Source organism: Lepeophtheirus salmonis, chromosome 5 (assembly GCF_016086655.4).
Source record: "Lepeophtheirus salmonis chromosome 5, UVic_Lsal_1.4, whole genome shotgun sequence".
Classification (NCBI taxonomy): Eukaryota; Metazoa; Arthropoda; class Copepoda; order Siphonostomatoida; family Caligidae; genus Lepeophtheirus; species Lepeophtheirus salmonis.
Genome location: NC_052135.2, coordinates 5,579,948 through 5,601,264, shown reverse-complemented (window position 1 = coordinate 5,601,264; position 21,317 = coordinate 5,579,948). Strand labels below are relative to the sequence as shown.

The 21,317-nt window shown below is 32.3% G+C and overlaps 2 protein-coding genes across 5 annotated transcripts; both read right to left on the bottom strand.

Annotated features, from left to right (window-relative positions):
• Positions 1-771: 771 nt before the first annotated feature.
• Positions 772-5,950, bottom strand: stnB (stoned B). The gene is made up of 5 exons (XM_040713243.2): positions 4,128-5,950; positions 3,704-4,064; positions 3,120-3,641; positions 2,688-3,051; positions 772-2,615 (listed from the first exon to the last, which is right to left on the bottom strand). The coding sequence occupies exons 1-5, from the start codon at positions 5,948-5,950 to the stop codon at positions 2,233-2,235; spliced, it is 3,453 nt and encodes a 1,150-aa protein (XP_040569177.1). The 3' UTR covers positions 772-2,232.
• On the bottom strand, positions 5,506-18,507 carry stnA (stoned A). Of its 4 annotated transcripts, XM_071888138.1 has the most exons (5): positions 18,374-18,507; positions 12,644-12,820; positions 9,125-9,338; positions 8,515-8,997; positions 5,506-8,403 (listed from the first exon to the last, which is right to left on the bottom strand). In XM_071888138.1, the coding sequence occupies exons 3-5, from the start codon at positions 9,248-9,250 to the stop codon at positions 5,953-5,955; spliced, it is 3,060 nt and encodes a 1,019-aa protein (XP_071744239.1). In that variant the 5' UTR covers positions 9,251-9,338; positions 12,644-12,820; positions 18,374-18,507; the 3' UTR covers positions 5,506-5,952. The 4 variants fall into 4 exon arrangements, with proteins under 4 accessions (XP_071744239.1, XP_071744238.1, XP_040569178.1 ...); XM_071888137.1 differs by lacking the exon at positions 18,374-18,507 and having other exon boundaries at positions 12,644-15,068; XM_040713244.2 differs by lacking the exons at positions 12,644-12,820; positions 18,374-18,507 and adding an exon at positions 11,413-11,667.
• Between the last annotated feature and the right edge of the window lie 2,810 nt (positions 18,508-21,317).

The window sequence follows — 21,317 nt, the reverse complement described above, 5'->3', positions numbered from 1 at the left end:
TATGTAATGTTAAAAATATAAAATTAAACCTCAATGCATAAATAAATGGCATATGCAGCTTAAACAAAACAGAAAATTATATTTTCTTTGTTCTTGTTGGTTCGTAGCTGTTTTTTATTACCACCCTATTACTGTATATAAAATTCTCAAATTATGAATATTTAATTTAATCTTCAAATATGTTCCATAATTGAATAACAAAGCCCACAATTATTGATGACAATAAAAATAAAATACGACATAGTCCTCCATTTTCATAGGTATTGAAAAATAATTGAGTGTTTAGATAAGATTTTTGTACCGTGTTTGATCTATAAAAAAAGGTTGGTACTATCTAGAAATGAGTTAAATTTAAAAAACGCCATGTAAGTGTGAAGTCTGGGAATTTTCATCCCATGTGTTATAAACCTCATTTATATATATATTAAGGCGAAATAATGCGAATTGGTTTAAGGCAAAATAATTTAATATGAAAGTACCGGGTACCATGGAAGTCTATCGATTGGGGTTTCCCCTCTATTTCCCACTTTAGTCATAGAGCCTTCTTCTTTTATATGATTAATATTGCCACACCCTTTACCGAATGGATTTTATTTTGAATTATGGCTTACTATGAAAGAAACCTCGCAATAAATTCCATATTTTGCTATGACGGTATAATAAGATGCCAAAGAGTAAACCTGGATCCAATGAAATCAGTCGGTATTATCCGCCCCATAAATTGTCTGGTATTTAAAGGTAAAGAAGATATCCTGCAATTTTAAATCAAGGTTTTGAAATAAACCTCAAATCAGAGTTGTCAAAACACTGTCTTGAGAATTTATTAATTTAGGTATTTTCAACAAATGCAACGTAATTTATAATTTTCAAATACATAAATATCAGTGATAAGGTGCAAATGTAGTACATTTAATTTAAAAATTACAATATATGTATAGTATGAGAAGAAAGGATAAAGTATAAGATTGAAATAAGAAGCATTTTATTTACAAACACAAGGAATTGAAACAATGGATTTGCTATACAGAAAAAATATTGTAGGGAGGGGTAGTATTTTTATAATGGGAGGCTGAATATTATGGAATAAAATAATTATGGCATCCACGATAACACGGGTAAGGTTTAACAACCCTTATAAGACATGATTTAAATATTTAATTTAGTATTTGACTATCCAAAAATATATATTCAATTTGAAACAAAAAGTTGAGACACGTAATCGTGTAAAAATTAAATTAAACATAAATTAAACTAATAAAAATAAATAAATGTACAAGATACTAACGAAAAATATACATGAAATAAACCATTTAAATGTGACAGAGCAACATTGTTTAGGCTTTCGGTATTAAATATTGACTAGATTGCACTCGAATCGTCCGGCCCATTCAAAGGGTTCTTATAACGACGGGAATAAATATTATTTAATTAATATAGTTTTAATCATTTTTACGAATATGTGAGCTACATGAACATCTTTATAATAATTAGTGTATGTACAATAAATTAATAATCAAACAATTGAAGATAATATAACGAGCTTTATTCAATATATTGTATGTGAATAAATTAAATTTAGTTTTTGGTATGATGCTGCATTGATGTGTGATGATGATATTTGTTCTCTATTGAGAAGATCATCAATCTATGTAGACTTAAATTTAAATATATTATTTACATAGTATATGAGTTCATAAAAAAATAAAAACTAATTCACTTATTATGCAAAAGTAACGTTTTTACCGTGATTTTCTGTGTGAGAATATGTATTAGAATTTTGAATAATGTGTAGGGAAACAATAGGGTGAGGATACTAACTTTGGCAGTTGCATTGAATTTTAAAGAGGGAAAACTAAGGTAAGAAAAATAAAAGGAAGTAAGGGAAAGTTAAGCACACTAAACTTAAAGCAAATAAATAAGAAAAAGCTGTCATTAGAAGGGCATATGCCATTTTACTATGTGCTGTATATACTATATAAAAAGGGAATTAATGTGTTTGACTATGAACAATAAATGATCACTAAAGTGTACTCGCCAAAGAGAATTTACATAATATGTAGTATAATTATATATTGAATAAAGTATATGTAATTAATTATATTTTTGTTTGTTTAAATAGCTATGTACATTAACAACAAAAAATTTCCTGATAATCTGAGTGTATGTAAAAAATAATAACCCTAGACTGGTTACAGGTATTTCAGATACTTCCTATTCTCCTAAACATGGTTTTTAATCCGAATCCGTGTCTGAGTCTTTATTACAGATTGCAGGATCATCAGGAAACTCTGGTTGTCCTATATATGCATCTGGATTATGTTGTGGAGTCTTGCTTTCAGTTTGTGGCTTCTTTTGAGCTGCCTGCATATAGGTGTTCTGTTCCTTTTCAGAAAATTCAATCTCTAACTTGTATTCATGACGAGCAAGGTATTTAACGAATTTCTCTGGTGGCTCTCCAGAGCCTCCTGAAACAGAGACAGAGCGGAGTACCGTATGACTTACTGCAGTGGCTGGCTGTGTGAACTCCACATAAAAATTCTTTTCAAATTGCTCAGGCATTTGATCAAAGCTTGTTAACTGGAGCTTACATATGAATTCGTGTGTTGTATATGATCCTGAAAGAGAAAAATGAATTATCCTTTTTGTAAAATCTATATTTTACAAAAAGATTTTCTTAAATTTATTACCTTGACCATGCTTGGGAAGACGTGGAACTCTCCATACTATAGCCTTATGCTGATGCTCATATTTTGCTTGTCCTGATGAAGTTTCCATGAGCTCTTGACTATGAGTTTCCATGGTTCCTAAAAATCTTTCTAAGCCTTTGACCTTTCCTGCACGACGATGAGCGGATTTAACAGATCCCATTCGAGTAGATAGATTCAAGCTACCAGTTGCTATTTGAGAGAGGGAAAGATGATGCTTCTCAGTTCGAAATTGATATATCCAACACTCTGGCAGGGGTATTCTCATGGAGACGTCATCACATGGTACTTGACCCCATGCTTTTGTGTGATGATATGGAATGAGCATATCCGCTTTGATTATAACCTAAAAGAAAGAAGATAATGATGATAATTTCTTTACAAATATATGTTAAATTAGTTGTAAAATCTCACGTTATTCCCAGTGATTTCAAAGTTGCAACGAGCAAGTAATGGTAGTTCTCGTGACCTTGGAGGTCGTACACGGAAGCGCATCAATTCTAAATAACAAGCATCTGGAGGCTGAAATTTAATTATATGATCCTCAGACTCGAAGGCCTTTTTATCTATCACTGAATGGAATTCAATGTCTTCATAACGAATCCATTGTTCCGTAGGAACTGGAAGAATATCATGCCTTCCAACTACTTCTAATCCCATTCTTTCCATGTCATTCACACCTAACTCAACATCTGGCATACCAGTTAAAAATGAGCAAAAGAATACTCTAACACGAGCCAATTGTTTCAATATTTTCCAATTTTTGTCTTGCTCAACATAGAGTTCATCCACAGCAGTCAATTGGACCTCCTCTGTCTTATAAGTCAGAGACCGATCCCGATGAATGTCCATACCAAATAATTTTTCTTCAATAGAAACTGTGAATTGTTTCAAGTCTTCAAAACTATAACTTCCTAATTTTAAGAGTTCTGAGATCTGGAAATTAAAAATAGTTTAAAACTGTATCTGAATGGATTTAGGTAAATTATTTTATATACCTGTGGAGCATGTTCTAGAGGAACACCAAGTTTTTTCATGTCACTAGCAAATTCCTTGACGCCTTCGTAATCAGCTTCTTCCACTGCTTTTGCTAGAAAACCAATTTTTCCAGTAAGTTTTTGCATTTTTGTCATCTGACCAGGTCGAATTCCGGCTCTTTCTTTGTAAAAGATATACTGAAGTTTTAAGGTGAATATCTTTGAGTACTGATCAAATACTTGATGAGATATGTCAGAAACAGAGTAAGCTGATTGAAGTGGTAGTTCTTGAAATGGGTCTTTACTGTCCTTGCTTTCAAATAAAACTACTGCTGGATTATCACCTTGCATAGCTAGACGAACATAACATTTCTTCCAAAATCTAAAAACAAAAACGTAAACAAAAAAAAATGAAGAAATTATAAAATGATTATATATGTGTTACCTTTGGGATGTGAGTTTTTTCTTGGGAGGATGTCTTAGAAACATCTCCCATCCATCAGCAGAATAATCTAATCTAGGGAAGGGTTCCAAAGGTTGAGATGTATCATCATCAAAGAGGGGTTCATCTTCAGGCGGTTCCAATGTTTCTAGAAAAGGATTTTCTTCTGTATTCTTTACTGCAGTAATACTTTTTGCTTTGGAGAATCCATCATCATAACCAAAGCCTTCAACTTTATTCACCGTAACTTCACCAACTCCAAAAGGATCGTTACTTGGAACAGCTCCTTCTGAAGTTATAAATGGGTCAAATGGGTCTCCAGGCTTTGCCACATTTCCAACATCAGCTAAGTTAAACTTTTGATCAAATGCATCATCCCAGCCTGTCATAGCTCCTAACTCAGGCCTAGCTTCTCTCGGAGCATGAACACCAAATAGTGTAGCTCCTGTACTATCAAGGGCTGCCTCTTCACTCACTCCGAATATGGATGCTCCAGTGGAATTTAAGTTAGGCATTGGAGGTAAATCGGCAAATATTGCATCGCCAGTTGTCATCTTCAATGTAGTTTCTTCTTGAGCGATTTGTTGCTCCAGAAGGGGAGCAGATTTTTGATTTAATAGGATTTCAACATCTTTAACTTCTTCATCATCTCCGTAAGCAGCTGCTGTCAAATCCAGCTTCTTTTCTGTTTCTTCTGTACAAGTTCCAAAAAGAGAAGTTCCAACAGAAGTATCCTCAAGGTGCTTGGACTCATTTTCTTCATTGCCTTTTTCTTCCTTAATTATATCACTTGCATCTTTCATTGTTACTTCCTCTTTTGATATTTCAATCACATTCTCCTCTGGAATTGTCTGTTCTTCACTCTTTGTTTCGTCAATGGATGACTCGTTTGTAAAAATGCGACTAAATCCAGAAGATTCACCTGCTTTTGTATCTGACTCATCATTTTTTTCAATAGAAATATCTTTTTCTTCAATCTTGATCTCCTCAACTTTCTCAATGATTTGGCATTTCTGTTCCTCAAAATTGATAATTTCATCCCCATTTTCTTCAATGGACTTAGGCATTTCGACTTCAGGAAAAACATTTGAACATGTTATTGCTGTAGGAGGAGGGGGTGGGGGAGGAGATGGCTCTTTTTGAAGTTCAGTTGAAGCTTGAGGGATTTCATTTATAATATCTTGAGGAATCTCGTTGGAAATTTGTTTCGAGATTTCTGAAGGAATCTCTTTTCTAATTTCTGGAAGGACATTCATTGAACTTTTTTGGGATGGTTCCCCTAGAATTTCTTGAGGTGGCTCTTTTGTAACTTCTTTTATAACTTGTTGAGGTAGCTCCTTGGGAATTTCTTTAACAAATTCTTGAGGTGGCTTCTGTGGAATTTCTTTTATATACTCTTGAGGTGGCTCGTTTGGAATTTCTGTCATAAGCTCATGAGGTGACTTCTGTGGAAGCTCATGAACAGGCTCATGAGAAACAACCCCAAATGCAGCTGCTCCAACTAAATTCGAATCTGGAGGAGGTGGATGTTGCGCTACACCATAACTGTGCATTTGAGGAAACTGACCATAATGGCCATAATATTGCTGTTGTGGTTGAGCTGAATAAGCATCAGTTGCAAATGGATTGGCAGCCATATTGCTTGATCCTCCATTATAGTACGCCTGTTGGCTATGTGTAGAACTTGGAGGGACTTGCTGTAGGGTTTCAGCAAGAAAAGGATTTGGAGGTTGTTGAGGTTGATTTAAAGGGGGAGCCACATCGGCTAAAAAGGGATTAGCTTCTGCTGCAGGTGGAGGACAGTCAAATAAAAAAGGATTTGCCATGATTATCTTCTTGGGTCAAAATCGTCACTATCAGTACTAATCTGTGTCTCAATTGCTTGTTTTGGAGGGGATGGTGGAGGTTCTGGGCTTTTAAGCTCAGGTATTACTTCACCAGCAATAGATGTATCAAAAGGATCTAATTCTTCTTCTATTTTTTGTTTAGCAGCCTTAAATGTCAATGTTGGATCAAATTCATCATCTTCTACTGATAATGCCTTTAACTTTTTAACTGATCTCACCGGAATTACTTTATCAACAATTGAAGTATCAAAAGGATCTATTTCGTCTTCAGTCTCCTCTTGTACTTCCTCCTCTTCTTGATGCTTATCTGCAATATCTGGAACTTTTATCTGAAGTTTAGCTTCTAAGTTACCATATGGCCGTGCCCTTCCTGCAGATCCTTTCGCGATGACTTTATTTAAAGATTGAAGTTCTCTCTTATTGCGTACTTCAAACTCTTCTTCTTTATCAATAAATTCCTCTTCCAAGGCACGTATTTCTGCTTTACCGGGTTCACCTGACTCTACGAAAGAAGTATCAAATGGGTCTCCTTTATTTGGTAATACCTTCGATGCAAAATCAGTATCAAAAGGATCAGGCTCTTCAAGTTGCGGCTCTAATGTTTTAGTTTCTAACGTATTTTCATTATCTCCTAGCAAATCAATTTTCCCTTCTGCTCCTAGTGCCTTTATTTCAGCTTCGCCAGGAACAAGCTCACCAATGTTTGATGTGTCGAATGGATCTTCACTTTCTTCCTCTGGTATATCTGGTACTTTATGATCGTACTCAGTGGTATCAAAAGGATCGTCTTCGTCAGACTCTTCTGATTCTTCTTGAAGAGCTGCTTCTTGCGCCTCAAGTTGGGACTTATGAATCAGACTATCGGCAACAGCGCAGTTCCAAGATTTTATGGAATCGTTACTTGGAGCTTTAACAACAACAGATGGTCGTTGACTAGGATCAAGTTGTATTGTTTTTAAAACAGGTGAGGGGAGAGGCTTAGGAGGTCTGTTAGGAGGAGGTGGACGCTTAGGAGGTTCTTTGAATGCAGTCCAATTGTCGTCTGTGGAAGAAGCAGTTTTTTGTCCAAAGGGATTGTCTTCTCCTTTAGACTTCTTTTTTCGTGATTTCTGTGGTAAAACAGTGAGTTCAGATGGAGTTATAATAACTTCAGGTCTTCTAAATGCTAAACTATCAAATTCAAGTTCTTCTTCAACACCAGTAGTTATTTCATCAAATGCAGATGTATCGAAAGGATCATCAAAGTTAGCTAATTCTTCAATTTCATCTGGTTCTTCTGGAACCTTATCTGTAAGTGAAGCAAGGTTTAGAATTCTATCGGCAGCTGATGTGTCAAATAAATCTTCATCATTTTCAAAAGTTTTCTCAATTTCTTGTATTTTTGTCTTAGTAACTGATTCCTTTGCTAGGGCATCAAAAGCTGCATCAAATTCGTCTTCAGATTCTTCTTTTGCTGTTCCTAATTCTCCAGCGAGTATTGCAACATTTGAGGTGAGAGCTTGCTGCTTATTGTCATTGTCTTCAATATTTTCAAACTCGGATACATCGATTGATTTTTCCTTCTCGCCTTCAGATTTATTACATTCATTAATTGGTGTAGTAGCTAAAACTTCAACAATTCCTGTACTCAATGAATCTTTGTTTACTTCATCGATTAATATTGACTCAGACTCTCCGTTAGTTACTTTTATTTCAATAACTCCAATATCTTCTATAGCAGTTATTTCAGATTCAGACTCTGCAATTAAGTTAATCCGATTTGCTCTTCGTCTTTTCTTGCGAACAGTATGTTCGATGAAGCTTTTATCAACGCTTTCGGCTTTTCCACTTAAAACGTCTGCCACAGATCCAAGACCTTCAAATTTTAATTTTGTGTCTAGTTTCTTTTTTTCGCTCAGATCCTTCTTAATAATATCATCTGCTATAGCCGTATTAAAGGGGTCATCAGCATCATCTTCAAAAGTAGGGGAATCTGGAATAACAGCTAATTTTACATTAGCTAGTGCCTCAACAAAATCTGTATTAAAAAGTTCAACTTCTTCATCTAGATCAAAAGGATCATCCTCTGGTATTTCAACTAGACCAATATCATCTTCCTTCTTCTCATCGATACTATTTTCTTCCTCGCTACTCGCAGAATGATTTTTTTCTAGTTTTTTCTGAACTTGATCACTACTTTTTGAATCTTTGGACTTCAAGCTTCTTCCCTCCTGACTATCCTCTTCTGCAGAAAGTACACCATCAAAGTCGTCGAATTCTTCCTGATCGAGATCGACCCAAACTTTTTTCCTTGCTTGTTTTTGATCGGCTTCTTGCTCTTGAGCACTTTTTGACTCGCTTGTAGGCTTTTTTTGAAAGTAACTGTCAAGTTTAAGCTCTTCTAATTCAGATTTTTTCTGTTGAATTATACTATCAACTCCTGAGGTAAGGCTCTAAAAAGATAAAATGGATGATCAAGTATATTTTATAGTAAATATTTACGTATGAATTAAGTTTGTAAATAGATACTTATAACAATTCGAACAATCTGATAAATTACTCACCTTAAATAATTGCCACTCTTCCTTTTCCTCTTTAGGTGTATTTGCTTTTGAAATATAAGGAGATCGATTATCAGGTGTAGCAAAGGCCGAATCCACTTGTTTAATTACATCCTCAGTTTCGTCCTTGTTGGATGATGCGTCGGATGCTTTATCGGCAGTTTCTGCAGCTTTTCGCTTTTCCTCTAATTCTTTTTTATATTTAGCAAGGTTCTCAGGATCAAAAAGATCCTCCTTTTTACCAGTTTTCTTTTTCTTTTCTTTACGAGCCTTTTTAGCTGCTTTTTCTTTTTTTTTCACAGCCTTTCTAAGTTCATTGGTCGGATCTGAATAGCCTAAAACGTCTTCAGAAAATGCTCCGTAGTGCTTAATGTCATGTGCTACTTTTAATGTTTTGTCTTTTGCCTCGGTTCGCACTGGTGCAGAGGATTCTTTTGCCCCTACAACGGCTGCTACTCCACCCTGAACCTTTTTTTTAATGTTTTCCTTAAATAAAAAATCAATTAAAAATAATGAAATATTTGATATTTGACTCATATTTACAATTTAAGTACATATATGGGCATATTTTACTATCAAAAATTATAAACAATGGTCTGAGTTTTCTTTTTACCTTGATACTATCTTTTGAGTTATTGGGGTCATTTACCACCTGATCTGCAAGCTGACTTGAAGTTTCTGCAACAACGTTAAAACCACCTTTTACGACCTTCTTTATACCAGCCAATCCCTTGAACATATTCTAAATTCAAAATCATATCCGATTTTTTCAGTTTTATTTGATAAATATTTTCGCTTCACGTCTTTTTATTCCTTTTTCTCTTCTCCTTATATAAAGAAAAAGAAAAAAGAAAATAAAAGCCTTGTGACGATAAAAGCAATACTAAGAAACAATTAATATATCGTTCAAACAATGAAAGTGTATTTAATTAACATTTAAAATAAGTGATTATAAAGTTTGTAAGTACTTTCAACTCACCCTTGATCAAAATACTGATGATATCAGCTACTTTCTCTACACTTAAAACTTTTTCCATGGTTTACCATCTAAAATGGCTCCCATCATGTGAGAATACTAGTTTCACAGATTATAACTTCTATGAATAAACAAAAGAAGAAAAAGAAATGGAGGCTTAAAGAGTACAGAGAGAAGGCTTGCTCTGTTTTATTCTTAAGGGTGAACCACTCAGAGGAAGAGAGGGCTTTCTACCCCTTTATCAAGTGCTTTCTTCCAAAGGAAGAAAGCTGTCCTTGCAGTCATAGTTTGGTTATAAGGAGAAACATTGATTTTTAAACATGATTATAAAAGAGAATGAGTGAATGTTTTGTCGGGACTTATACACATACAGGCTATCACAAATATCGAGTGGTACCAACTGGAGGCCACAAATGTTATCAATAGTTTTCATTCAATATAAAAAGGACTGGCCCATACTATGAATAAATCTTTACGTCTTACAAAATGTATGTAAGGACTTTATCCCCCTCATTTTGATGACTCTTGTTACTCGTTGAAAAGAAGGTTAATTAATTATTTTCTGATATGTTAATTCATTCTAAATTTACAACCTGCATCTGCATTTTTTTTATCCTAACTCACAAATGTTTTCAATACTTAATATAAAAAAGGACTGGGTCATGCTATGAATGGATCCGTAAGTGTTACAAAATGTTATTTGATGAATCTATCGATCTCTTTGTAAGAGAATTTACCCTACACATTTAAAGTACTATTATTATGTGTGATAAGAAGGATAATAGATAATTATCCGTTACGTTAATTCATTTTATAACTACGATGTTGCATCTGAATCTAAGAATCTGTTTCTAGTATTCGAAGTAATAAGCTTTTTTACGTGGTTGTTTTCAAAAACATCGGTTCAGTAAAAAAATATTCAAAAAATTTGTTGAGATGAGATAAATAAATATTCTTCATTGCCATATAGACACTTCCTAATTGCATGGATCATTTGTTGTTAAGTCTTTACGTCAACTTTTGATGGAGTATGTGGCGAAGAGGCAAAGTAGAACTATGAAATCATACACCACAAAATTCACAAAAAAAGATACGGAAAATAGGGAAGGGTCCTTAATTCTATGTTCCCCGTTGCTCCACTAAAAATAGATCTAATGATTCTTGTAATTCCCAAAATCAATTTGAATATAAAATTTACGTTAAATTAAAAAAGTTATGAAGGAATTACTACAATAATATACCATGACCAAGGCAAAATGCAAATTTGGAACGTGAATGAATATAAAATGTGATCAAATATTTTATATGTGTAGACATTCCTTCACATATTGCCTTTGCTTCTATCATGTTTTTAGTTAAACTTGTGTATTTACACAGTAAATATAAACTTATTGATTAAATAAATAAAAATTTCCATTTAAGCTTTTTTTAAATCAATTGCATTTCACAGAATGCCAGATGAACAGAGTTAACACACCTGCACTAGCCAAATGGTTATTCGTTTATCTGTACCTCCCCACACTCCCATCTCTTCTTTTTAACCCTCTTTTTGACATAATGAATGAGTAATGATTCATGTATTTATTTATTTAGAAAGTCAGCAATGCCACGTGTATTGCAAATGAAAAAAAAAATCATTTAATATATATTATTAGGTGCATGTAATATGTATATATTATGAAGGTATTAAAATAAAAAAATAATCTGGAGTTACATATTTTTTTATCTGGAAATTCCTTTTAAAAAATTAGTGGTAAACGACATATTTACGAACAAAAGAACATATGTTTTATATAAAAATCCGGATTAGTCTTCTTCCATACATATATAAAGAAAAGTATCTGTTTACATTTGACATTGATTTTGTATTTCCATACATAGGGGAAAATACTCCTTCGTAGGATTTGAATTATTAATTTTGTTACCTTTATGAGATGATGGGTCAAGAAACCTCGTCCATGGGTTATTTTTGTTTATCTTCTTACAGTAATAATATATTTATATAGAACTAATATTTACAAAGCACAAATAATGAGTCTAAGGAATGCATCATGCTCGTGTATCCACAATGCATTCCCTCGACAAAAAAAAAATCATGAGTACTTCAACAGAAGTACTCTTTTAGGAGTTATGTTTCATGGTGACATAATGACTTTTCTAAGATAACTAAGTTATCGTATTTTTTTTTTTTTTTCTTTTCCATAGAAGATTCTTTTTCTTTCTTTTTTTCCTTTTGTGCCCCCCCCCCCTCTCCCCTTCCCTCTTTTGGAAAGCCATTTTGAAAGCGCACCTGTATTTATTTCTCCTTTTTAAATAGGTACGGGCGTGCAAGGAAAGAATAAATAAGGGAGGAGGGTAGGAACGGATGCAAAAAAAAAAAAAAGGAAAAAAGTGATGGAGATAGTTTGAAGTATAGATCATAGAGCAATGTATATTGAATTGAGTACAATCAATTGAATACCTATTTGTCATATATAACTAATGTAACATCGTTTTATGAAAACCATATTTCTAGCATAATTGTCGCATCACTATTTTCTTCTTACCTATTTTGAGAGCAAAGATTCTTATTTTAGATTGTATATACAATGTATGTGTGTGTGTAAAAGAGAGAGCTTTACTTCATCCGAAAAAAAACAACTTTTACCACGTTTTGAAAGTCACATAATTGAGGAATGATTCCATCTCAATGTATACAGTGTACTCACATACATATGTAATATATTTCAATTTTGGTATGCAGAGTGGGGATTCAAAACTTGGAATATCATAACTAAAGCTCAGTATACATGATTTTTATAAAATTCAGAAAGGACCACTCAAAAACAATTTGGATATATTTAAATACTATATTTAGGTATATTATTTATTGATTTTTCAATATGTCCTCCTTCAAACGCCAGCAATCAGATTGGCAGCTCTTGATTGGTTAATAAGTTCCATGTATATTTGTTCCCGGAAAAATTCATCCACGGATATTTCATGACCACTCTGAAGAGGTAAATTTATAGACGTCTTACACAGCAGTACCTCGCTAACACAAAAGTACTCTATGCGTTTTGTTGTCAGCTGTCTATTCCCTCCTCTACCTTGATACGTTTTATATTTTATTATTTTTGATAAATTAACGAAAGTAATAGGTTAGGCAATACTTACTTATTCTCCGTTTCCAAAAAGACAGGAATACGACTTCTTGTGGATCCCTAGCCACAGCTGATTGAAGCTGATCTAATTCTAACCCATGAAAGCTAAGCTGCTCTCCTACAAAACATTCTTCAAATTGCTAGGGGTATCATGATGATTTTCGGTTTCTTTTTTTAATAACAACAAGAGCTAAAACATAAAACTAGTGATTAAAATCAGCTGTTTTTTTAGGTCTCCCATTTTTTTGCAGTTGGTAAACTGAAGTGTTAATTTTCTTTTCCTATGCTGTTGTTATTATTATATTACTATGTAGTAGTGAATTTCTTTTCCTACTACATTCAATTATATTGAAGACCTGATTGAATATTTGTGTGTGCTCATAAAAGACAGAGAGTAACTCTGAGGATTTGTTGCGGAGCCTGTTAATACAATTAAGATTGTAAGTCATTATTGGACTCAGAGTAGAATTGATGATCGATATTGGAGTAGCTCTTGCTTATATCCTTGTTTATTTCCTTTTCCCTCTGTCCTCGTCACAAGTGATTGAAGCTGATCTAATGTAACGTCATGACAGCTAAGCTTCTCTTCTCCCAAACCTTCAAAATGACCCCGTTAATTTTCGGTTTCTGTTTTTAACATAATAATGGATAGTTTTATTTTGATCAATGGAAATTCCGTCTCTAGGTGTACTGCTTATATGGTTAACCAAATCTTATAGTATATAATTCAATTTAGTTAAAAATAAGTCAATGGATGTGCTCTTGAAATACGAAAAGTAACGCTAGGTAGTGATGTAATCGTTTGATTTTTTTAGCTGGCCTGTGGGTTCTTTTTTAAATGGCAATCTGAAGAATCTTGGCAGTTGTCATTTTTATTTAATTCTTGAGTAGTGAACTTCCTTTCATGCTGGATTCATTTGTATTCAATGACTAGATGAACATTCTTGTGTGCTCATAAAAGACGGCGATTAACCCTGAGGATTTGTTGAGGATTTATATTTGTAAGTCTTTGTTGGACTCCAAGTAGAATTGAGGATCGACATCGGAGTAATTCTTGCCATGTTTGTTTCATTCCACCCCTCCTCACACGTCACAATTGATAGTAGCTTATCTAGTGTAACAGCATGAAAGCAAAGCCCATCTTCTCCAAAACGTTCTTCCAATTGTCAGGGTTACTATTTGATGTTCGTTTTCTTTTTTTAACGTGCCCAAAATGCTCTCGATTAGCATCCCTACGTAAAACTATCCAACAAATTCATTAATACTAGTCTTTGCCATTCAGGAAGACATGTATTGGTGATTAAATTGTCACTCTTCAAAAATTAAATAATAACGATAACAGCTTCAGAAAAAAACACACTTTACATAGTGCCAACTATAACAAAATCTCACTGGCGTAAGGTCATATTTTATACAATTTTATTAATATACATTATCCATTCCTTTTCCTCATTATTATCTCTTTCTCTTTAAGAAAAAGAAAAAAATAATACTACACAGGTGCAAATGTTTTTAAATATATACTCAGAATGTATGTATATTTAAAAAATGCGAAACATCTTCCAGTTTTTACATAAATCTTCTTCATTAAAATTCAATCTATTTACTTAGAGTTTCCTGTAAATAAGAAAAATGAATATGATATACGTTGGCATGTTTAATATGAAGGAAGAAAAAATGTATCTTAAACAATGCCACGTGGAAATGCAACTTCCTCCCTCAAGTCCATCTCCATCCATTTTAAGTCCATCATTGTGAAGAAAAGAAATTATTATTAGTTCTGTAGCGACTATGGGAAAAGTCGAGTACTTAATATTGATAAATAAATGTTTATTCTACATGTATTAATTAATTACTCGCTGTAGACTGTCAGAGCTATAACACGTTTGTATCTAAATCTGAATCATTATTTCTATATAATCAAAGAAGAGCTTCTATCGATTCCTATTATAACTATTTAATGCAATGTGTAGTGATGAAAATCGCGTGTATAATAGGGATATTAAAAAAACAAAAATTAACACAGTTTGAGGAACGTTTTGTAAGAGATCAACTACAAATCAGCTGTAGCAAGGGAGGAGGGGAAGAAGGAAATAGACACGGACATTGGCAAGAATTACTCAAATGTCGATCCCCAATTTTACTCTGAGTCCAACAAGAGCTTATAATTATTACTTTGCAACAAATCCTCAGGGTTACCCTCCGTCTTTTATGAGCACACAGGAATGTTCAATCAGGTTTGGAATATAATTGAATCTTTTTAGGAAAGGAAATTCAATACTCAGAAATTAAACAGTAATGACAAATGCTAAAGAAAAAAAATATCATTCTTCAAATTACCAATTCCAAAACGAACTTGCGAGATAAAAAATTCACACGATTTAAAACATTAGCAATGGGTGGGTTCTATGGCACTTATCTCTGAATAACTACCCCCCCCAATCTTTACATCCCCTAGGATTTCACTCTTGAACCATCTACATTCCAGGAATTAACCCCTAGTACAATAAATAGTATTGATACAACCAAATAGTAATTTTTTAACAACCATACAAATGTAATTTTTAATTTAACTTAATGAAGTATATATTAGTGATATATCGGACTTTTCTTCACATCACCACTTGTCCCTTCAATCTATTAAAACTTTTTTTTTTATCTGGGATCTGGAAAGACTCTAATCCAATTGAAGCTAATATGCAGTATTATTTTTTTTCAAAAATCATTCTTTCTTCCTGTTTTAATCAATTCAAGTATGATGTAGCCCCTTGTCTGTGGAGGCCACTGTAACAGGCAGAGTTTAGGCTATTCTGAGAGCTCCGAAAAGATTAAGGTAAAGCACACATATTATCTCTTTTTTTTATAAATAAGTGGTAAAGATTTGATTTGTCCCCAAAACCTCGGCTGTTGATGACTTAATTAAGAAGAAAAGCCCAGTAGGTATCCTTCCATATACCTTAGTCGAATAATGATACCCCAAGACTCAAGGATTCAAGTCCCTTTATATACTTTCTGAGCCTCTCTAAGTCCCAAAATTGAATGATTTCCCCTTTACATAGAAACATTTATTGATCATTTTTGCGTCTCCTAATTAGCAATTACTTTCTGATTCGAACTCAAAAGTAGCATTCCACAAAAATTGTTCCTAAGAGCCATTCCATTCATTTATGACAGTGCCCCTCTATCGTTTCTAGGTGTACTTCTGAATAATAATGATTAAAAAGGATGAGAGGTAAAAGTACGTGAGTAGTCGTATTGAGGGGTAACCTGTTCCAAATGCAATATATAAATCACTACTACATGGAATGTATATTCTCTTTTCGTTCTCCTAAGACCTTAAGTTAAACTTCACAAATCCAAAAAGCAACCCCTACTTCTAGCTGTCTAATAAACATAAAATGAAATTGGTTTTATAAACATCTTAATGTAACTATACCACAGGGCTCTCATGTTTTGAAATTAGTTTATCGTAAGATTTTTAAAATTAATTATTAAAGACATAAGTTGTGTTACGTCATTCAACTGTGTTCTCAAGTTTTAAATTCGTTATAAGGATGAAGAATAATGCTTTAATGATGTTATGAATCTTTCAACTATAACCTTTGTCTTACAACTGTCAATAAATATTTTAAAGAACATTACCTAACCTCAACAAACGAGCTGAAAAGATTCTAAGGAAATATTTTCTCCCTCCCAAATCATATAACAGATAGCTGATACTGATATTAATTAGGGTCTTCATTCAAGTGTACCATAAGTATCGCTCTTGCGTCTCCTCGCGCTCTGATGATGATACAACCGTAAACATAAACATATTTTACCAATGATGAAAAATATATATTGTAATGGTTTTTTTGAAGTTTCTACCTGAATATATAGTTCTTGTTTTTTTAATTTGTCAAAGCTATTATCATAGATATAAAGTAATCAGCACGAAAAGTAACACTGAAGATTTGTTGCAAAGTTAAAAGTGTAAGTCCTTGTTGAACAAAGAGTAAAATTTGGGATGGACATTGTTGTAAATCCTCCTCATATCATTGCTAGATACGGAGTGGGGTTTGTGTTTATTTCATTCATCTTATTGCTGCTCTCAATAATAGGTCATAACAGCTAAGCTACTCTTCCCCCAAAATTATTCAAATTATCAAAGATTTCTTGATGCACAACCCAAAAAAAAAAAATTATATTGTTTTCTCATGACAATTTGTTCTACCCCATCAATATTCTTTTTTTTCAAATCATGAATTTTTCAAGAATTCCTTTATATGGGATGGGGCTAAAGCCCCTCAAGCCCCCTCCCCTGTGGACGGCCCTGAATACTTATTAAACCTGTTTTATTCTTTTAATAAGAAACAAAAACATGAATTATTCTATGATATTACATTGATGAGTAGAGCTTATTGATTCGTTGTTCTTACTTGCTTTGACAGAAAAAAACAATTATATATCTTGGCAGATAGAATTTGGCACCTCATATAGGAAGGTAAAGTTTTAACAATCAAATTAAACAGTATAAGAGATTATATCCAAAAAGTTGTTTAGTTTGTGTATATTTTTGCTGTGATGGATACTTAAATATAACCTTAAAGAAGGTTTTCCTTGCGTTTCCCGTGACATTAAAAATTAAAATTAATTAAAAATTATTCTGCTTAATATAAAATAAAAAATAAAGACAGTCAAATTTTAAAAATTAGTTTTACTGCATATTGGTTTTTGTAAGTATAATGGCACCCATTTTTTATAAGGAGGTAGATTAAGTCTGGCCGGCGTATTTTTACGGTCTTTACTTTTTATTTTTTATAAAATAGTTATTTGTTTTTCAAAAAATCATTTTAAGGCTGCCATGACCTTAAAGGCCAAAAAATTCTTACCCTAATCTTTTTTTGATCCTTCAAAACCTAGATGAAAAATTTCAGAAAAATCAATCTCTTAATTTGGCCATGATAGAGGTACTCACACAAACACACAGACATTCGCATTTTATACATCAAATAGATTAACTCTTTTAAAATTTGCTTAAAAAGCTATAACTTATGAATAAGAATGATAGTGAAGTTGTACATTATATTTGATTGTATTATGACTAATTTTTCACAACTATTTCTACAATAATTAATTATTTGAAAGCTCAGACAACGTCTATTAATCGAAATAAAAAAAAACAATCAAATATTTCAATAAGACTAGAACAAAATTGTATAAAAGAAACATATACGAAATATTTTAAAACATAGACATCAATCTATTGGTCTCCCTCCATGAAAGCGTTTATATCTCTGAACATTTTTTATAAAACTAGTCATTTGTCAAGCTGAATCTGAGAGTTTGTACTTGACAATGTTAGTAGCATGCTCCCAGGAATCTCACACCATCGTTAGTATTTTTAAAAGAAAAACAGGAATTTATATTCATATAAAAGTTATTCAGAGAAAACAATTACCTTCTGAACCTCCAAGTTTTCCTTTAGGCTAAATTGTCTCTAATTAAGAAACCTTAATTTAGGAAAATAATTTATCAAACATTACAAAATTATAAATACCTCCATCAATTTATAATAATTAATTAATCAAAAAAGCTTAGAACTCAGGGCTGGATTAAGTTACAGATTTGAAATTTCATTTTCTAGTCTCTTAATCATAGATGATTTCCTAATTTATTAAATTTTATTCAACTGGGCGAAAATAAAAACTCCCACAATTTGAAAGGGAAAAAACATAGACAGAAAGCAAATTAATTGTCTTACTTTCATGTTTATGAAGCCTTCCGTAAGAGATTTTTTAGCCTTTTTGACACTTACATTCATCTTTTTTTTTATGTTGCAAATTAAACTAACACAAAATAATTTTCGAAATACAATACATACGTCACTTTGAAACTGCAACAATGAAGGCAAATTATGTTGGGTTCTTTGTGAACAACGTAGATCTCAAATACGTATTGGGTATTTGATTTTTTGGCAGGTTTCCAATCTTCTTTGAGTGCTCTAAGATATAGTTAAATTGGTAGATTGTCAAGTTTATAATGCTTTGGAAAATCTTTTCCTGCTTGGGAATGAATTTTATTAGTATTTAATATCTATTTTAATTAATTAAATATTGTTATTCATGACTAATAAAATAATCCAGAAATGTATTATTTTAAGGAATTTCATTGTTTCTAAGATGCATTTACAAATTAAAAGTATTATTAATAAACGGATTTTAAATGATATATATTTTTGTATTTGATTAGTGTAAGGTCAGTCTAAAAAGGCTCCAGTCCTATGAGTCTGGTCCAAATAAAATTTAGCTGGAATGACGTAGTTCCAAACCACATTATTTCAACTGTTCTGCATCACCTATTACAAAGAAACAAGATACCTGAAGTTTAAATTTTTAAAGTGCGTGGCTAGAACATATAATGCTGGAAATTTATACATTCCAGCTATTATTTATAGTATTTTCTTCGTTTTATATTCATCAATCCTACTAGAAGTGAAGAAAATAAAAATATACCTAGTCCCATAGTACGAAAAGACCGTTTAATCAAGATGTTCCCAACCTTCCTGGAACTGTGACTCCCTCATAACATTTACCAAGTTGGAGTGACACCAAGGAAACAAAATTAATAGAGTTGATAGAGTATGATTACTTTGTAGCTCCTAAATAAAGACAACAATAACAGTCAACATCTATAAATAATTTATTTCATTACAATTTTAGAAATTTAAATACTATTTTTATTGGAGCCATCTTATTTCTTATGCAATGAAAATAAATAATTATGTTGTAAATTTTCTAGAATTTTTGAATAAGACTCATCAATTTGAATTTTTATTTTTAATGTTAATATCTAATATATACATGATGATATCCAGATGTACATTTAAATCCATTTTTGTATTCGAAATGAGTTTCAATTTATTTATTTATTTTAGAATCTATTACATAGTTATGGCTAATTTCAAATTATTTGATTTAACTTTATTTGATCTCTTGTTTTAATGTTATAATATTAGTCAATATTTGTAAAAATAGTGATTTCCCACTATGCATATAGTTTCAAAATTTAGGAAGATGAATTGCATTAGGAAAATGGTGATGAGGATTAAACAGTTCTTAAAATATTTTTAATTACTAACAAAGTTTTGATCGAGAACATGATTTGAAGGAATTCTTCTTTGGTACTGGTATTTTGATCATATTGATCCTTTGTGATCAATGGATCTGATTGGTTATTTTTATCGTGTATTGGACTTAAAATACCCTCATTAATGTTCTCAGTCTGTATCTTCTCAACTAAAGCATGCAAGTATTGATCTGGAGTCATAGTCATGATGTTGTCATCGCTAATTATGGTGTCATTCTATAAAAGAAAGCATAAGGTTATAAATTAAAATATCTTAGGAAGATTGAAAGACCTATGACTTGTCCCATTTTTAATATTGGTCAAACGACGATTTTCCTCAAATTGATTTTTACTTGCTTTTGACCAAGGATAAAGGGATGGGACTTTATATTGTTTCAAATGGCAATATGATTTTCCTCCCTCAGAAGCTAAAGTTTGCCTTGCCACTTGCGAAAATATTCCGCCTTCAAGTGTTATTCACATAAGACAGAATATGGCGATAACCTCCAAAGTGAAGCTTTAACGTCTTCACGTCTCAGAACAGTCCACCATTTAAAACTTTCACTTTCATCAGCGGGGAATCCCAATAATCCTTCCTTAGTGAACCCAGGGGCAACAAAAGACAATCGCATATTTATGAATTTTAATACTCACTAATTTACAAGATAAAAATATCGCAATATTAAAATTTCCAAATATGAAATATTAATATTTAGCTAAAGCTAGGAATCTTAGGATTTATAATAGTTTAATAAGTAATAATTTATAACTTGAGAATGCAACGGGGCCAACATAAGTTGATGTAACACCTGTCACACTGCCTTGTGGTTAATATATATATTTTTTAGTTTGATCGTGGCCTATCCCTGTTTCAACTATAAAAGTAAATCTATAAAAATAACCCCCCAAAAAAAAAAAAAAACACACACAGACACACAAATATATATATATAAACTCGCAGACACCCCTGGATCCACAGGCTGGGAACCAATGGTCTAATCGGCCTGTAAAACCGTTGAATCGTTAAAAAATCGTTTCGATAACAATTCAACTGAAAGGGAGGGTGGGGGATAAGACTTATAATAGAATTAGTTCTAGAACCGATTCAATACTGTAGGATATACACAATACATTGCTTGCACCAACCTTCTCGCCACTTAACTGAGACCAGAATTATGTTCACATTATGTTAAATTATTTACTCCTTCCTTTACAAAATTGATTTGCCATTGGACATAGATTGCTGTCGACAACCCTGAGTGAATACAAGGAGATAAATTAAAGTGCAAAAATCTTATTTTTAATTTCAAAATATGATGAAATAATTCTGACGTGAAAATTAAGTGCAATTATATATCTAACAGTTGGCAAAAAAGTATAGCAATTGTGGGTTTAAATATTTATTTGAACTTTGACAATTTGATAATGTGCATTCTATTGAATGATTGATGGAATAATTTTTGGAAAATAATAGATATATAGGAAAAAAAAAAATTAATGTAATCATTTCATCATTTTCAAAACAACACCTAATTAGGTAAGAGGACCAGAAATGTTTCTTATGTTGGCATATTATTTTT

Excerpts from the sequence above, each read along its gene's own strand:
- stnA (XM_071888138.1), bottom strand. The coding sequence starts at position 9,250 with ATGTTCAAGGGATTGGCTGGTATAAAGAAGGTCGTAAAAGGTGGTTTT. Across the intron at positions 8,998-9,124 it reads ACTCAAAAGATAGTATCAAG|GAAAACATTAAAAAAAAGGT; the intron begins GTAAAAAGAAAA and ends TTTTTATTTAAG. Across the intron at positions 8,404-8,514 it reads AAGAGTGGCAATTATTTAAG|AGCCTTACCTCAGGAGTTGA; the intron begins GTGAGTAATTTA and ends TTATCTTTTTAG.
- stnB (XM_040713243.2), bottom strand. The coding sequence starts at position 5,950 with ATGGCAAATCCTTTTTTATTTGACTGTCCTCCACCTGCAGCAGAAGCT. Across the intron at positions 3,642-3,703 it reads CTCTAGAACATGCTCCACAG|ATCTCAGAACTCTTAAAATT; the intron begins GTATATAAAATA and ends TTTAATTTCCAG. Across the intron at positions 2,616-2,687 it reads TCTTCCCAAGCATGGTCAAG|GATCATATACAACACACGAA; the intron begins GTAATAAATTTA and ends TTTCTCTTTCAG.